The following is an 18962-nucleotide window of genomic DNA, read 5'->3' as shown; positions in this document are numbered from 1 at the left end:
TATAAATGTGTTTGTGGTATCCCTTGTATTTTATCTGGGTCAAGGTGATCCGAAGGCCTGAAAACACGGAAAACTTATTTAAGGTACTTAGGCCCAGATGTGTCTTCTTAGTTACTCAGTTAAATGTATCTACTTGTACGAACTATACTTTATCGAACTACAATGAGTTTAAATACTTTTATTGTGATGTTATCTGTGACGAATTATTATTATCGTTTTTAATAATGCTGCCGAGGTGGTTTCGTGATCGAACACTTCGTAACAGAAAATCAGGTTTAAAAGATAATTTCATGGAAATATTGATCATTAAAAAGTAATGGATGATTTAAAAAATGAAATAAGATCAAAATAAATCAACGTGTATGATGTATGCAAAATAAAAATGTATAAGATTGTTTATAATCTTGAATATTTACTGAAAATAATGCAAATAAAAAAGTTGTTTTCTTGCTCTCGCCACTGTGCAGGTTGTAAAAGGGAGTTCAGGCTCACTACTGCCATCTGTTGACCATCAACGACATTATGATATATGGATCAAACACTCATTTTAAACCAGCACTTCTTGAGTGGAAATGAGGAGTTTTTTTCTGGTCTAAAGTGACGGGCGGGTTGGTGGTGGTGTCAAGACTGCAGACTGTGTGGGTTCTTATGTTTATTGGGAGACGTGGAAAACTCACTGCACTTCATCTCGTCGCTCATGTCTCCGCAGTCGTTCCAGCCGTCGCACTTCAGGTCTTTGGCGATGCAGATTCCCGACATGCAGGCGAACATGTCCGGACACGCTGCGAGAGAAAAGGTGGTGACAATCCTGCGACAGCCTCGTCTCTGCTGATCGCAGCAATTACGGATCCACTCCGACGGAGTCCGGGTGACAACATAACGAGCGCCGGGGCCTCCGGAGCGAGGCGCTCCCGAGTGACGGCGCTAAATAAAACGGACACAATAAACAAGCCGACGACGATCCTCACTTCCCGTCACTTAACGGCTCCATTTGACCGTCACTCAGACACCTCGCCGGCGCCGGCGAAATTGCCGGCTACGAGAGTCTGCGCTCTCGCCGTGAAGAGCAAAGCCATCATGTCGAGTGCTCTCGCTATTGAGACTCACGGTTCTTGGGGTCGTAGGTGCTGTACTCGGCGCTGAAGCCCTTGTCCGTGAACGACTCGTCCGAGTGGAACATCACGTTGAGGACGTTGGTGTCGCTGGTGAAAGCCAGAGACGTCAACTCGCCGCAGTACCTGCGTCCAAGGAAAGCTTTTAGTGGGGAAAAAATGTCAACAAATATAATCAAGTCGTCTGCGTACAACACCGAGTCATCTTCGTAAAACACTAAGTCATCCGCGTACAACACTAAGTCATCCACATACAACACCGAGTCATCTGCGTGCAACACTAACTCATCTTCATACAACACCAAGTCATCTGTGTACAACACTAAGTTATCTTCGTACAACACTGAGTCATCTGCGTACAACACCGAGTCATCTGCGTACAACACCGAGTCATCTGCGTACAACACCGAGTCATCTGCGTACAACACCGAGTCATCTGCGTACAAAACTAAGTAATCTGCATACAAAACTAACTTATCCGCATAAAAAACGAAGTCATCTTTGTACAACACTAAGTCATCCGCGTACAACACCAAGTGATCTGCGTACAACACCAAGTGATCTGCGTACAACATTAAGTCATCTGCGTACAACACTAAGTCATCTGCGTACAACACTAAGTCATCTGCGTACAACACTAAGTCATCTGCGTACAACACTAAGTCATCTGCGTACAACACTAAGTCATCTGCGTACAACACTAAGTCATCTTCGTACAACACTAAGTCATCTTCGTACAACACTAAGTCATCTGCGTACAACACTAAGTCATCTGCGTACAACACTAACTCATCTTCGTACAACACCAAGTCATCTTCGTACAACACCAAGTCATCTTCGTACAACACCAAGTCATCTTCGTACAACACCAAGTCATCTTCGTACAACACCAAGTCATCTTCGTACAACACCAAGTCATCTTCGTACAACACCAAGTCATCTTCGTACAACACCAAGTCATCTGCGTACAACATCAAGTGATCTGCGTACAACTTTAAGTCATCTTCGTACAACACCAAGTCATCTTCGTACAACACCAAGTCATCTTCGTACAACACCAAGTCATCTGCGTACAACACCAAGTCATCTTCGTACAACACCAAGTCATCTGCGTACAACACCAAGTCATCTTCGTACAACACCAAGTCATCTTCGTACAACACCAAGTCATCTTCGTACAACACCAAGTCATCTGCGTACAACATCAAGTCATCTTCGTACAACATCAACTCATCTTCGTACAACACCAAGTCATCTTCGTACAACACCAAGTCATCTTCGTACAACACCAAGTCATCTGCGTACAACATCAAGTCATCTGCGTACAACACCAAGTCATCTTCATACAACACCAAGTCATCTTCGTACAACACCAAGTCATCTGCGTACAACACCAAGTCATCTTCGTACAACACCAAGTCATCTTCGTACAACACCAAGTCATCTGCGTACAACACCAAGTCATCTGCGTACAACACCAAGTCATCTGCGTACAACACCAAGTCATCTGCGTACAACACCGAGTCATACTCGTACAACACCAAGTGATCTGCATAAAAAACACCAAGTCATCTTCGTACAACACCAAGTCATCTTCGTACAACACCAAGTCATCTTCGTACAACACCAAGTCATCTTCGTACAACACCAAGTCATCTTCGTACAACACCGAGTCATACTCGTACAACACCAAGTGATCTGCATAAAAAACACCAAGTCATCTGCGTACAACACCAAGTCATCTGCGTACAACATCAAGTCATCTGCGTACAACACCAAGTCATCTGCGTACAACACCAAGTCATCTGCGTACAACACCGAGTCATACTCGTACAACACCAAGTGATCTGCATAAAAAACACCAAGTCATCTTCGTACAACACCAAGTCATCTTCGTACAACACCAAGTCATCTTCGTACAACACCAAGTCATCTTCGTACAACACCGAGTCATACTCGTACAACACCAAGTCATCTGCATAAAAAACACCAAGTCATCTTTGTACAACACTAAGTCATCCGCGTACAACACCAAGTGATCTGCGTACAACACCAAGTGATCTGCGTACAACATTAAGTCATCTTCGTACAACACCAAGTCATCTTCGTACAACACCAAGTCATCTGCGTACAACACCAAGTCATCTGCGTACAACACCAAGTCATCTGCGTACAACACCAAGTGATCTGCGTACAACACCAAGTGATCTGCGTACAACACCAAGTGATCTGCGTACAACATTAAGTCATCTTCGTACAACACCAAGTCATCTTCGTACAACACCAAGTCATCTTCGTACAACACCAAGTCATCTGCGTACAACATCAAGTGATCTGCGTACAACTTTAAGTCATCTTCGTACAACACCAAGTCATCTTCGTACAACACCAAGTCATCTGCGTACAACACCAAGTCATCTTCGTACAACACCAAGTCATCTGCGTACAACACCAAGTCATCTTCGTACAACACCAAGTCATCTTCGTACAACACCAAGTCATCTTCGTACAACACCAAGTCATCTGCGTACAACATCAAGTCATCTTCGTACAACATCAAGTCATCTTCGTACAACATCAAGTCATCTTCGTACAACACCAAGTCATCTTCGTACAACACCAAGTCATCTTCGTACAACACCAAGTCATCTGCGTACAACATCAAGTCATCTGCGTACAACACCAAGTCATCTTCATACAACACCAAGTCATCTTCGTACAACACCAAGTCATCTGCGTACAACACCAAGTCATCTTCGTACAACACCAAGTCATCTTCGTACAACACCAAGTCATCTGCGTACAACACCAAGTCATCTGCGTACAACACCAAGTCATCTGCGTACAACACCAAGTCATCTGCGTACAACACCGAGTCATACTCGTACAACACCAAGTGATCTGCATAAAAAACACCAAGTCATCTTCGTACAACACCAAGTCATCTTCGTACAACACCAAGTCATCTTCGTACAACACCAAGTCATCTTCGTACAACACCAAGTCATCTTCGTACAACACCGAGTCATACTCGTACAACACCAAGTGATCTGCATAAAAAACACCAAGTCATCTGCGTACAACACCAAGTCATCTGCGTACAACATCAAGTCATCTGCGTACAACACCAAGTCATCTGCGTACAACACCAAGTCATCTGCGTACAACACCAAGTCATCTTCGTACAACACCAAGTCATCTTCGTACAAAACCAAGTCATCTTCGTACAACACCGAGTCATACTCGTACAACACCAAGTCATCTGCATAAAAAACACCAAGTCATCTTTGTACAACACTAAGTCATCCGCGTACAACACCAAGTGATCTGCGTACAACACCAAGTGATCTGCGTACAACATTAAGTCATCTTCGTACAACACCAAGTCATCTTCGTACAACACCAAGTCATCTGCGTACAACACCAAGTCATCTGAGTACAACACCAAGTCATCTGCGTACAACACCAAGTCATCTGCGTACAACACCAAGTGATCTGCGTACAACACCAAGTGATCTGCGTACAACATTAAGTCATCTTCGTACAACACCAAGTCATCTTCGTACAACACCAAGTCATCTTCGTACAACACCAAGTCATCTGCGTACAACACCAAGTCATCTTTGTACAACATCAAGTCATCTGCGTACAACATCAAGTCATCTGCGTACAACACCAAGTCATCTGCGTACAACATCAAGTCATCTGCGTACAACACCAAGTCATCTTCGTACAACACCAAGTCATCTTCGTACAACACCAAGTCATCTGCGTACAACACCAAGTCATCTTCGTACAACACCAAGTCATCTTCGTACAACACCAAGTCATCTGCGTACAACACCAAGTCATCTGCGTACAACACCAAGTCATCTGCGTACAACACCAAGTCATCTGCGTACAACACCGAGTCATACTCGTACAACACCAAGTGATCTGCATAAAAAACACCAAGTCATCTTCGTACAACACCAAGTCATCTTCGTACAACACCAAGTCATCTTCGTACAACACCAAGTCATCTTCGTACAACACCAAGTCATCTTCGTACAACACCGAGTCATACTCGTACAACACCAAGTGATCTGCATAAAAAACACCAAGTCATCTGCGTACAACACCAAGTCATCTGCGTACAACATCAAGTCATCTGCGTACAACACCAAGTCATCTGCGTACAACACCAAGTCATCTGCGTACAACACCGAGTCATACTCGTACAACACCAAGTGATCTGCATAAAAAACACCAAGTCATCTTCGTACAACACCAAGTCATCTTCGTACAACACCAAGTCATCTTCGTACAACACCAAGTCATCTTCGTACAACACCGAGTCATACTCGTACAACACCAAGTCATCTGCATAAAAAACACCAAGTCATCTTTGTACAACACTAAGTCATCCGCGTACAACACCAAGTGATCTGCGTACAACACCAAGTGATCTGCGTACAACATTAAGTCATCTTCGTACAACACCAAGTCATCTTCGTACAACACCAAGTCATCTGCATACAACACCAAGTCATCTGCGTACAACACCAAGTCATCTGCGTACAACACCAAGTGATCTGCGTACAACACCAAGTGATCTGCGTACAACACCAAGTGATCTGCGTACAACATTAAGTCATCTTCGTACAACACCAAGTCATCTTCGTACAACACCAAGTCATCTTCGTACAACACCAAGTCATCTGCATACAACACCAAGTCATCTGCGTACAACACCAAGTCATCTGCGTACAACACCAAGTGATCTGCGTACAACACCAAGTGATCTGCGTACAACACCAAGTGATCTGCGTACAACATTAAGTCATCTTCGTACAACACCAAGTCATCTTCGTACAACACCAAGTCATCTTCGTACAACACCAAGTCATCTGCGTACAACACCAAGTCATCTTCGTACAACATCAAGTCATCTGCGTACAACATCAAGTCATCTGCGTACAACATCAAGTCATCTGCGTACAACATCAAGTCATCTGCGTACAACACCAAGTCATCTGCGTACAACACCAAGTCATCTGCGTACAACACCAAGTGATCTGCGTACAACATTAAGTCATCTTCGTACAACACCAAGTCATCTTCGTACAACACCAAGTCATCTTCGTACAACACCAAGTCATCTGCGTACAACATCAAGTCATCTGCATACAACATCAAGTCATCTGCGTACAACATCAAGTCATCTGCGTACAACATCAAGTCATCTGCGTACAACATCAAGTCATCTGCGTACAACATCAAGTCATCTGCATACAACACCTAATTATCTGCGTTTTCAGAAGACAAAACTTCTGGCAGTTTGTGGCTCTAGACTAATTACACACTGTACACAATACTGACATTTTGATATATACATGTATTTGGCATGTATCATCTTAGGTTTATTACAGTTTTAGGATATATATTGTTTTCTTTTTGCTAATTTTTTCCTCCGTTTTGTTCATTCACGACTAAGTTGTACAAAAATGTTGTCATTTTTGGAGGAAAAATGTAAATCAAGTATTTATACTTCTAGGTCTACTATTTTTAGAAGTATTACATTTGCTCTTGACTTTGAATATACTCTCTTCTGAATATATATATATTTTTATTTTGTACACAATGATGTGTGTAGGTTATTGCCTTCCGTTTCCATTTTCGTTTCACAGGAAAATAATGGTTGTTGTACAAGGTTGTGTATTTGTACCTACACTTGAAAAGCTACACATCTTTAAATGTCGTTCACGTGTCTTTGAAAAGTCACTGGACCTGAAAGTAAAGTCGTGACGAACCGAGCAGCGTTTTCTACGTTAAAGCTGGTTTTGCTCTGATTACCTCCCAGTGTGTGCGTCTGCGTGTGCGTCTGCGTGTGCGTCTGTGTGTGCGTCCGTGTGTGGAAGTGCGACTGTTACAAAGGCCATTAGCCGAAGACAAATATGTGGAAATAGAAGCCATTACTTCCAAGAGCGTTTACAGTTTAACCTGCAGAGACGCCAGCTCTCGTAAATAACTAGCGAAGAGCTCCCATGATGCCTTGCGTCTTACTTGTTGCCCATAACCTCCAGGTAGTCTTTGTGGCAGGCGCGGGTGTCCACGCCGGGCTCCTTCATCCGGAACATGCTGAACTTCACCTGCACTTTTTTCCCATCAGGCACCTGCGGCAGAGACGGTCAACCACGTGAGACGCCGACACGAAGGAAGCGGCGAAAAAAAAACACTGCGGCGCCGACTGACAGATGAAGACGGAGGAGCTGCTCGTAGAAACGCCGCCTCAGCGTTTCTCCGGCGGTGAGTTAAGGGGGGGGGGGGGGGCCGTAACAAACCTTAATGGTCCACTTGCAGTCGGTGGCGGGGGGGTAGAAGACGGGGTACAGCGGGGACGTGAAGACTCCCTTCTTGTCGGACAGGACGCCGCCGCACTTGATCACTGAGAGAGAAGCGTTACGAGGGTGAATCGGACGCGTGGGTCACGAGCGCCCCTACCTTGACTCTTGGGCAGCGCCTTGTACTCGGCCGTGAACCCGGGGTGCTGGTCCTGGCCGTCCGAGATCATGTTGACCAGCATGATGTTGCCGGACGAGACCACCTGGAGGGGGTTGGAGGGCGGGCGCTGACCACACTTCCTGTTAGCGTGACACATGGTTTAGTATGTTTAGAGGCTCGAAGTTCACTGACCTCATACATGCTCGTCCCTCTACTCCCATTTAAATATTGCAACTTTTGACTGAAATTATTTTTTTTATAACTGATTTTTAAAATATATCTTTAATGTTAAACATATTGTTTTTTGAATACATAATTAAAAAGATTTATAATTCATAAAGATTCCATTTCTCAAGTTTGGCACGTGAGCAGCAGCGGTGAGCAGCCATACAAGTGAAACAACCCAAGCATGACTTCTTAGTTGACTGAGGGTTAGTCAGGAAAAACATTTAGAAGAAATGAAAGGAATACAATAAGAAGTGAAGAAACTAACAAAATAAACCTTTTTTTTTTTTTTTTAAAGAAAAAATATATAAATATGATTGAAAGAATAAAAAAATGTATATATATTTTTTTTCTTTTTTGTGGTTTAACGTTAGGGTAAGTAAATGTAATCACTTTTTTTTTTATTAATTCATAAAAAAAAATGTTTTAAATAAAATCAATGTTTAAATAAAAATGAATGTAATGTTTAAATGATTTATTTTTCTATCTACTATTGTTAGGATGTAATAACAAATCTATTTAAGGAAATTTAATTAATTATCAAAAATAAACATATTTTTTTAAATATTAAAAGTAATTAAATATGTTTAAAGAGTATTTTTTTTTTAATTTGCCATTTATAATAAATAAAAAAATGTTTTTTTTTAATAATTTAACATTTTTTTATAAATGTTTTTTTTATACAAAGTTATCAAATATTTTTAAAGATTGTTTTCCTTTTTTGTGGTTCATGGTTAGAATGTAACAACAAATATCAAAAATAAACAGAATTATTTTTATATAAAAAGTCATAAAATATGTTTAAAGATTTATTTTAGTTTTTGCCGTTAATATTTGATAAAAAAAAGTTTTTTTTAATAATTTAACATTTTTTTATAAATGTTTTTTTTATACAAAGTTATCAAATATTTGTAAAGATTGTTTTTCTTTTTTTGTGGTTCATGGTTAGGAAGAGAAAATGTATATAAATGTTTTTCATTTAAAATAATAGAAGTTTTTCAAATAAAACATTTTTAATTATGTTTCCATGCATTTTTATCCTTTTTAAAAAGCTCACATCTCAATAAAGCTCACGTCACCTCGGATGAAGCAGAAGCTCAAAAGCCCTAAAATGTTTTTTCCTTCGGTCTCGCATCCCTCGGTAAAGCATATTTGTTTGGCAAGGCTCGGCGAGATTGAATTGCCTGCAGCTACAAGTGATGTTGCTTTTAAGAGCCGCTCGCTCCGTAATCACACTCTGGCTTCCCTGCGCAGACAGAGTGCAATTACACAGTAATGGCAGCATCCAGGTTGGCACTCAGCGCAGATTTAAAACGGAAGGTCTTTCCGAGCCAATTCAATCTCGCTGAGGTCGCGGGAGTTAAGCGTAAAAAAAAGGGGCGTGAGCGGCGACGGGTTCAACCGGCACAGGAATGTCTTGTTGTTGTTATTGTTGTGGATGCATCCATAGAGTTTAAAAGCCTCGTGCTGTTAAATTGTACAATTCTGAGGGCAGGAGTGGAGTAAAAGTATCTGGATGTTCTGTTCTATGTTAGTCTTTGTATCCTTTTGTCTTTGTTTTTTTTCTTCTTTATCTTTAGATTGGATTGTATCATCTTGTTCTTTCTCTTTACTTTTCTTTGTTCTTATTTTATATTTATTTATTTTTTATGAGAAATTGCTGTATTGCTGTGGCTAATTGGAAAAAAAAAACAATTTCCCGAAAGAGGGATCAATAAAGTTCTACTTAAACTAACATGTGATCAGTTCAAATATGTCGTAAGAAAACCCTTTGTGTCCAGAATGTTTCACGTTTAAATAAGTCAAAAATGTTCATGGAAATGTTAAAAAAAATAAAAAATAGAAAAAACTGATGTTCACGAAAAATAATATACATTTATTTGGTTTCATTAGAACATCTTTTTATATAAAAAGTTATCAAATATGTTTAAGGATTTATTTTCGTAGATTGTTTTTCTTTTTTTGCGGTTCATGGTTAGGAAGAGAAAATGCAATAAAAGTGTATAAATGTTATTAATTAAAAGAAAATTAACAGATGTTTTTCAAATAAAAGTTATTTATAATGTTTGAATTTTTTTTCCCCCTTTTAAAAACTTTGGTTGTTGTTGTTGTTGTTGTTGTTGCATCCATAGAGTTTAAAAGCCTCGTGCTGTAAAATTGTACAATTCTGAGGGCAGGAGTGGAGTAAAAGTATCTGGATGTTCTGTTCTATGTTAGTCTTTGTATCCTTTTGTCTTTGTTTTTTTTCTTCTTTATCTTTAGATTGGATTGTATCATCTTGTTCTTTCTCTTTACTTTTCTTTGTTCTTATTTTATTTTTATTTATTTTTTATGAGAAATTGCTGTATTGCTGTGGCTAATTGGAAAAAAAAAACAATTTCCCGAAGGAGGGATCAATAAAGTTCTACTTAACCTAACATGTGATCAGTTTAAATATGTCGTAAGAAAACCTTTTGTGTCCAGAATGTTTCACGTTTAAATAAGTCAAAGATTTTCATGGAAATATAAAAAAAAATTAAAAATTGATGTCAGAAATCGACATGTTCACGAAAAATAATATACATTTATTTGGTTTCATTAGAACATCTTTTTATATAAAAAGTTATCAAATATGTTTAAGGATTTATTTTCGTAGATTGTTTTTCTTTATTTGCGGTTCATGGTTAGGAAGAGAAAATGCAATAAAAGTGTATAAATGTTATTAATTAAAAGAAAATTAACAGATGTTTTTCAAATACAAGTTATTTATAATGTTTGAATTTTTTTTCCCCCTTTTAAAAACTTTGTTTTTGGTCAGGATTACAAATAAATAATTACAAATAATCAGCGAGGTTTCAACAGACGCAGTAATGTCTTGATGTTGTTGTTGTTGTTGTTGTTGTTGTTGTTGTTGACGCATCCATAGATTTTAAACTGTTTAAACATGTGATTGGTTCAAATAAGACTAAAAATATATTGTACGAAACAAATTACATTTTTATGTCAGAAATCGACATGTTCACAAAAAATAATATACATTTACTTGGTTTCATTATAACAATTAAGTATTTTAAATGATATTAGATATAATTATTGTATCATTATTTGTATAGAACTATTGATTTAACAAAACGTTTACATTTAATCCCCAGAGCCGGAGCCAAGGTCTCAAGCACACCAGCTCCTCCACGTGATTTATTTTCTCTTTTTGATATTTGGATGGTGTTTGTTAAGCTTCATAAATAAATAAATATATAGTTTATATATAATTTGAAAAATTTAAATTAAATGATCAAAAATGTACAATTAAAAACATTTAAAGTAAATATTAATGGTTTGGAAATCACTTAAAAAAACCTATGAAATTGTATAATCTTGTAATTACCTTTTTTTTTCAATATTTTAAACACTTACAACATAAATAATGGTTTTCTAAATTTTCTGGCAATGATTGACACCTGGACCTCAAATTTAAGAACATATTTATAATCATAGTAATTATTATATAATTAGTAATTATGTTATTACTAACAGGTCAAATTATTATTTTGTTCGTGCAGTCAGTGACTCAGGATAAACTTTTCTAAACCTTTTGTGTTTTTCTACATTTACTTTTCGGTCGATCACAAACAGGAAGTTGTATTTGGCAGCTTCACAAAGTGTCATCAAGACAGTCAAACGTCATGTGACCGGACGCTGCTCTTGGATTGGTCGAAGGGATTTAAACACGACATCGTTGGAAATGATCAAAAAGAACCAAAACGAAAGCTCGGATGATGCGATGTGGTTCCGCGGTTTAGACTTGAATCAGAAAACAGGGTCGCGGGTGCGAATCCCGGAACTCACTCGGTGATGGCCTGAGAGTCGTCGGGACTCAAGGAGTCGTAGATGGAGACGAAGTCGTCGGAGCAGTCGTCCTCGATGCTGAAGAACGGGAAGTTGAGGAAGATGACGTGGTTCTCCGTGGCCCGGATCTGCCACTGGCAGCGGGACTTCGGGGGGTAGCCGGTCGGGTACCCCGGGGACGAGAACTTGGCGGCGGTGGCCGTGGCCTCCAGACGGAAGAAGCACTCCTCTACGAGGAACAGAAGACTTTCATTATTCACGCCTTAAACTCAGATATGCCTTTTCTTGAAAGATTGAAAAGCTCCGGCGGTTGAAGATCTTGTTTTATCTCCTTGTTCTCGACCATCGTCTTCGCTGTGAATCAATCCTTTTGATTCCTTCTTTGATGTCGACTCTGGTACCAGAAGGACTCGACTCATCAGAGTCGCCCTCAAAGATCTTTGTGTCACGGAGAGACGGAGGAAGATCTTCCGTCTTCTCTACTCATTCCACTCATCAGGCTCTGGCGGGAGAACAAAGCTCGTGCATACCTCCCCCGAGGAGCCTATTCCACATGTTTATGTCATGAAACGACTCAATGGAACTTAATGAGAATTGTCGGCTCGCACAAAAAAAGGGGCTTTGATGAATCGGGAAGCTAGCTTGATAGCCGCTACGCTACCAGTGACGCTAAGCTAACTGCATTACGTGAGTCAAGGTGACAGTAAAACAATCAACAGCAAAACATTTACAGCAACATGGTGTGTTTATCGTATGAGCTTAGTTTTGAGTTTAGAAGCTGTTTAGAGGATGGATGGATGGATGGATGGATGGATGGATGGATGGATGGATGGATGGATGGATGGATGGATGGATGGATGGATGGATGGATGGATGGATGGATGGATGGATGGATGGATGGATGGATGGATGGATGGATGGATGGATGGATGGATGGATGGATGGATGGATGGATGGATGGATGGATGGATGGATGGATGGATGGATGGATGGATGGATGGATGGATGGATGGATGGATGGATGGATGGATGGATGGATGGATGGATGGATGGATGGATGGATGGATGGATGGATGGATGGATGGATGGATGGATGGATGGATGGATGGATGGATGGATGGATGGATGGATGGATGGATGGATGGATGGATGGATGGATGGATGGATGGATGGATGGATGGATGGATGGATGGATGGATGGATGGATGGATGGATGGATGGATGGATGGATGGATGGATGGATGGATGGATGGATGGATGGATGGATGGATGGATGGATGGATGGATGGATGGATGGATGGATGGATGGATGGATGGATGGATGGATGGATGGATGGATGGATGGATGGATGGATGGATGGATGGATGGATGGATGGATGGATGGATGGATGGATGGATGGATGGATGGATGGATGGATGGATGGATGGATGGATGGATGGATGGATGGATGGATGGATGGATGGATGGATGGATGGATGGATGGATGGATGGATGGATGGATGGATGGATGGATGGATGGATGGATGGATGGATGGATGGATGGATGGATGGATGGATGGATGGATGGATGGATGGATGGATGGATGGATGGATGGATGGATGGATGGATGGATGGATGGATGGATGGATGGATGGATGGATGGATGGATGGATGGATGGATGGATGGATGGATGGATGGATGGATGGATGGATGGATGGATGGATGGATGGATGGATGGATGGATGGATGGATGGATGGATGGATGGATGGATGGATGGATGGATGGATGGATGGATGGATGGATGGATGGATGGATGGATGGATGGATGGATGGATGGATGGATGGATGGATGGATGGATGGATGGATGGATGGATGGATGGATGGATGGATGGATGGATGGATGGATGGATGGATGGATGGATGGATGGATGGATGGATGGATGGATGGATGGATGGATGGATGGATGGATGGATGGATGGATGGATGGATGGATGGATGGATGGATGGATGGATGGATGGATGGATGGATGGATGGATGGATGGATGGATGGATGGATGGATGGATGGATGGATGGATGGATGGATGGATGGATGGATGGATGGATGGATGGATGGATGGATGGATGGATGGATGGATGGATGGATGGATGGATGGATGGATGGATGGATGGATGGATGGATGGATGGATGGATGGATGGATGGATGGATGGATGGATGGATGGATGGATGGATGGATGGATGGATGGATGGATGGATGGATGGATGGATGGATGGATGGATGGATGGATGGATGGATGGATGGATGGATGGATGGATGGATGGATGGATGGATGGATGGATGGATGGATGGATGGATGGATGGATGGATGGATGGATGGATGGATGGATGGATGGATGGATGGATGGATGGATGGATGGATGGATGGATGGATGGATGGATGGATGGATGGATGGATGGATGGATGGATGGATGGATGGATGGATGGATGGATGGATGGATGGATGGATGGATGGATGGATGGATGGATGGATGGATGGATGGATGGATGGATGGATGGATGGATGGATGGATGGAGCTGAACAATTAATTTCTCCTCAGAGGATCAATAAAGTATCCATCCATCCATCCATCCATGAGGTTATCTTTTCAAAACATAAGGTGTGTTGCTAACGCTAAAGCTAGCTAATACCTACTGGAAAATGTTCAATTATCATTTTTGATCATTTTGAAAATTGTTGAAAATTCTCAACTTGTTAGTAAAGTTTAAATCCTTTTTGTGTCAAATTTACAGGATTTTTTTGTTTGTTTTTGGCGTAATTTCTTGTAAACAACTGGTGATTTTTCACTCGTCCTGTTTTTCCCATATCATCCCATCAAATCTTCTGGTTATTACAAAGACACCGTTTCTTTAAGCGTCATCCAAAGATAACTTAAAATCCACAGCGGGAGCCAGGGTCTTAAGCAGACCACTTCACTAACGTAAAAATAAAAAACAAGATGTTTTTTTTTAGGTAAAGATCTACGAGTGTTTCTGAGAAGGATGATCGCGTCCATGATGGCGTCGGATGAGACGGTCACTAGTGGGGAAAAAAAAGTTCTGGACTCACTGGCTCTGGGGTTCCGGGCCATACGAGGGTCCGTGTCTGAGAAAACAAAAGACAACGTTTGAGATAAAAATCTTCAACAAAACTTTGATACAAAACAATACTCGCAAATATCCCTCGACATTCGAGTTTAAAAACCAGCTAGCCGGGGGCCCCCGCCTCCTCACCCCGGACCATCCGTCTCCCCCTAAGTGTCCTGGACGGCGACATGGAATCATACGCACAGAAATCATTTTAAAGAGATCTGGAAGCTGGCGAGTCACGGAGGCCGGGCCTGGACGGCGGCCCAGATGTTGACGAATGCAAGGCGAGCGCTGAGCCGACGAAAAAGAAGAGAAATGGTCGTCTGGGGGCCACGCCAGCGCCGGCTAATATCATTAGAGCGCCGGAGTGCGTGCAAATGTGCGGACGAGAGGGTCTTTCTTATCCGTCTGGATCTTATCGGCCAGAGATTCCCATCACGGCGCGAGAGGAACGTCAATAACCATCTGGAGCGACTCGAATCGAAGCTTCTGGTTAAATGTCACGTATTAAGAAATATGTACTTCGACGACTGTTTTCAAGAGAAATGTCAAGAGTGTTTGTTTTGTCAAAAGATGTTTTTAAATGTCGTTTTAATCCGAGAACAAACCGTTTGTTTTGATATTTAAACTGAAGAATAGTTTCATCTTTCGGTCGAGAAAAATATCGAGTTTTATTTGAATTTAAATGATTTTATTTGATGCAACAATGATCCAAGTCAAGAAAACTAACTAAATATGCCTGAAATATTTGTTTAAAGTTAAAACATTCTTACAGTGAAGTAGAATTATTTAATTGTAAATGTTTCCACAAACATTAAAGGCATCTTAAAAATCTAATAAAACAGTTTTTTGTTTTTTTTTCTACTAGACAAGTTACATTTTCAGTGTAGTTTTTAGTGCAAAATTTTAAACGACGTTTAAAAAAACCATCAAAATGGCGGGAAAAACATTTGTTTAATTTTAAATGTTTAAAACGGTTCACACTGAACTATTTGAATTGTTTACAAATGTTTGTTTTGTCAAAAGATGTTTTTAAATGTCGTATTAATCCGAGAACAAACCGTTTGTTTTGATATTTAAACTGAAGAATAGTTTCATCTTTCAGTCGAGAAAAATATCGATTTTTATTTGAATTTAAATGATTTTATTTGACGCAACAATGATCCAAGTCAAGAAAAATTGAATTTTTTTAATATTTTGAGACAAAATACGCCTGAAATATTTGTTTAAAGTTAAAAAAAATCCTTACAGTGAAGTAGAAATATTTAATTGTGAAGTTTCCACAAACAACAAATCCATCTTAAAAATCTAATAAAACAGTTTTTGTTGTTTTGTTTTTCTCTACTAGATAAGTTACATTTTCAAGATAAAATATTAAAATTACTGTGAGTTTTTAGTGCAAAAATTAAAACGACAAAATCAAAATGGCGGGAAAAACATTTGTTTAATTTTAAATGTTTAAAACGGTTCACACTGAACTATTTGAATTGTTTACAAATGTTTGTTTTGTCAAAAGATGTTTTTAAATGTCGTATTAATCCGAGAACAAACCGTTTGTTTTGATATTTAAACTGAAGAATAGTTTCATCTTTCAGTCGAGAAAAATATCGAGTTTTATTTGAAGTTAAATGATTTTATTTGATGCAAAAATGATCCAAGTCCAGAAAACTAACTAAATATGCCTGAAATATTTGTTTAAAGTTAAAACATTCTTACAGTGAAGTATAAATATTTAATTGTAAATGTTTCCACAAACATTAAAGGCATCTTAAAAATCTAATAAAACAGTTTTTTTTTTTTTTTTCTACTAGATAAGTTACATTTTCAGTGGTTTTTAGTGCAAAATTTTAAACGACGTTTAAAAAAACGTATGAAAATGGCGGGAAAAACATTTGTTTAATTTTAAATGTTTAAAACGGTTCACACTGAACTATTTGAATTGTTTACAAAAGTTTGTTTTGTCAAAAGATGTTTTTAAATGTCGTTTTAATCCGAGAACAAACCGTTTGTTTTGATATTTAAACTGAAGAATAGTTTCATCTTTCAGTCGCGCTGAGAAAAATATAAAGTTTTATTTGAATTTAAATGATTTTATTTGATGCAACAATGATCCAAGTCAAGAAAACTGTCGTTTTTTTTAAATATTTGAGACAAAATACGCCTGAAATATTAGTTTAAAGTTAAAAAATCCTTACAGTGAAGTAGAAATATTTAATTGTAAATGTTTCCACAAACAACAAATCCATCTTAAAATTAGTTAAAAAAAAGTTTTTGTTGTTTTGTTGTTTTTATTCTCTACTAGATAAGTTACATTTACAAGATAAAATATTTAAATTACTGTGAGTTTTTAGTGCAAAAATTGCACTAAAAAACTGCAGAATAGTTTCATCTTTCAGTCGCGCTGAGAAAAATATAAAGTTTTATTTGAATTAAATTATTTTATTTGATGCAACAATGATCCAAGTCAAGAAAAATTGATTTTTTTTTAATATTTTGAGACAAAATACGCCTGAAATATTTGTTTAAAGTTAAAAAATCCTTACAGTGAAGTAGAAATATTTAATTGTGAAGTTTCTGCAAACAAAAACATCTTTTCAATCTAATAAAACAGTTTTTGTTGTTTTTTTTCTCTACTAGATAAGTTACATTTTAAAGATAAAATATCAAAATTACTGTGAGTTTTTAGTGCAAAAATTTAAACAACAAAAAAAAACAAAATGGACGGAAAAACTTTTTCTTTTTTAGTGTTTTAAACGGTTCACACTGAACTATTTGAATTGTTTACAAATGTTTGTTTTGTCAAAAGATGTTTTTTTAAATCTTGTTTTGATATTTAAACTGCAAATTATATTTTTCTCCGCGTGACTGAAAGATGAAACTAACGTTTTATTTGAATTTAAACAATTTTATTTGATGCAACAATGATCCAAGTCCAGAAAACTGTCATTTAAAAAAATATTTTGAGACTAAATACGCCTGAAATATTTGTTAAAAGATTTTAAAAAATCCTTACAGTGAAGTACAAATATTTAATTGTAAAGTTTCCACAAACAACAACAACGTCTTCAAAATCTAAAAGAAAATATTTTTTGTTTAAAAAAAAAATGACTTAAACTCTTGTTCTCTACTATATGTTTTAAAATGAGTTTTAAGTGTAAGAATTAAACGCCAAAAAAACAAAATGGCCGGAAAAAATTTTTTGTTTAATTTTAAATTTTTAAAACGGTTCACACTGAACTATTTGAATTGTTTAAAAATGACATATTTTGCCGATTGATTGTTCAGATGTTTTTGCTGCTTTGGTTGGACTTGATTTGAAACCAACTGGTTTTTAACTCAAACAAAATCACTGAACAACTCGATCAACATGTCAATCGCTAACAACCAGTCTTCGTCACACTCCCTCTCGGTGAACTCAGCGCCTAAGCTGCGTTCATTCAGTTTGTTCTGGAGACTAAACTTGACTTGAAATGCATCTTTTCTACGACTAACAGAAAGCGACCGGCGGTGGTTCTGGTACCGGCGGCCGTGATCTCGCTGATCTGGACGCTGGCGCCGCTCTTGCCGCCCCTCGGCTGCTGGGTCAGGGTCTCCAGAGACTCCAGCACCAGCTCCTCCGAGACCTCGGACTCCAGCTCCAGGTCCTCCACGGGGATGTCGAACTGACTCCAGAAGTAGGCGGTGACGCCCTCGCTGGGGACGTGTGAGTTTAAACATGTTTATTATTGGGTTTTTAGGCAATAAAACAGACATGAATTTAAAGTAAAGATACGTTTTTTACTAAATAAATGTCACTATGAATCATTAATTAAATATAAATTCAAATATTCAATTCAAATGTAACATTTAATTAGAGATAATCAGGTTTTAATGTTCTTGTTCATGTCATATATTTACTGCTTTTTGAAAAATGACAGAAATGAGTCAACAATATGTTTTTGTTGCAACGACATGTCAAACTTAGGGCCTGTGTGCCACATTTAGGCCGTGGCATAACTACATTCGGCCTTTGTTTAATTATTTTTTCAGTCATTAATGTCGCTCACAGTACCCATAATGCATTGCAGTTTCAATTACAAGCCATTGATTTTTGTTTTCTCGACTGCTATGGAGCTGGATTTCTTTCACTTTATAACAGGTTGCAAAGAAAATACAAATTAAAGACTTCAATCAAATAATAAAATTAATAAAAGGTAATTTCA

At 38.7% G+C, this 18962-nt stretch overlaps 2 protein-coding genes across 2 annotated transcripts in view; one reads left to right on the top strand and one right to left on the bottom strand.

Annotated features, from left to right (window-relative positions):
* Positions 1–18962, top strand: part of hspb6 (heat shock protein family B (small) member 6) — a 138728-nt gene that overhangs the window by 5743 nt on the left and 114023 nt on the right. The window lies entirely within an intron of this gene.
* st14 (ST14 transmembrane serine protease matriptase) overlaps positions 1–18962 on the bottom strand; it is a 44089-nt gene that overhangs the window by 12567 nt on the left and 12560 nt on the right. Inside the window, exons 5-12 of the mRNA XM_087812965.1 lie at positions 18281–18453; positions 14741–14776; positions 11646–11874; positions 7596–7735; positions 7436–7539; positions 7158–7267; positions 1108–1238; positions 678–782 (exon numbers count right to left, since the gene is read on the bottom strand). Coding sequence (XP_087669091.1) covers positions 678–782; positions 1108–1238; positions 7158–7267; positions 7436–7539; positions 7596–7735; positions 11646–11874; positions 14741–14776; positions 18281–18453 — 1028 coding nt within the window. The remainder of the gene's footprint in view (positions 1–677; positions 783–1107; positions 1239–7157; positions 7268–7435; positions 7540–7595; positions 7736–11645; positions 11875–14740; positions 14777–18280; positions 18454–18962) is intronic.

This window comes from Callionymus lyra, chromosome 17 (genome assembly GCF_982586985.1).
Source record: "Callionymus lyra chromosome 17, fCalLyr1.hap1.1, whole genome shotgun sequence".
Taxonomy (NCBI): Eukaryota; Metazoa; Chordata; class Actinopteri; order Syngnathiformes; family Callionymidae; genus Callionymus; species Callionymus lyra.
Note: the sequence above shows the minus strand (reverse complement) of the source record. Positions and strands in the feature narration are given on the sequence as shown.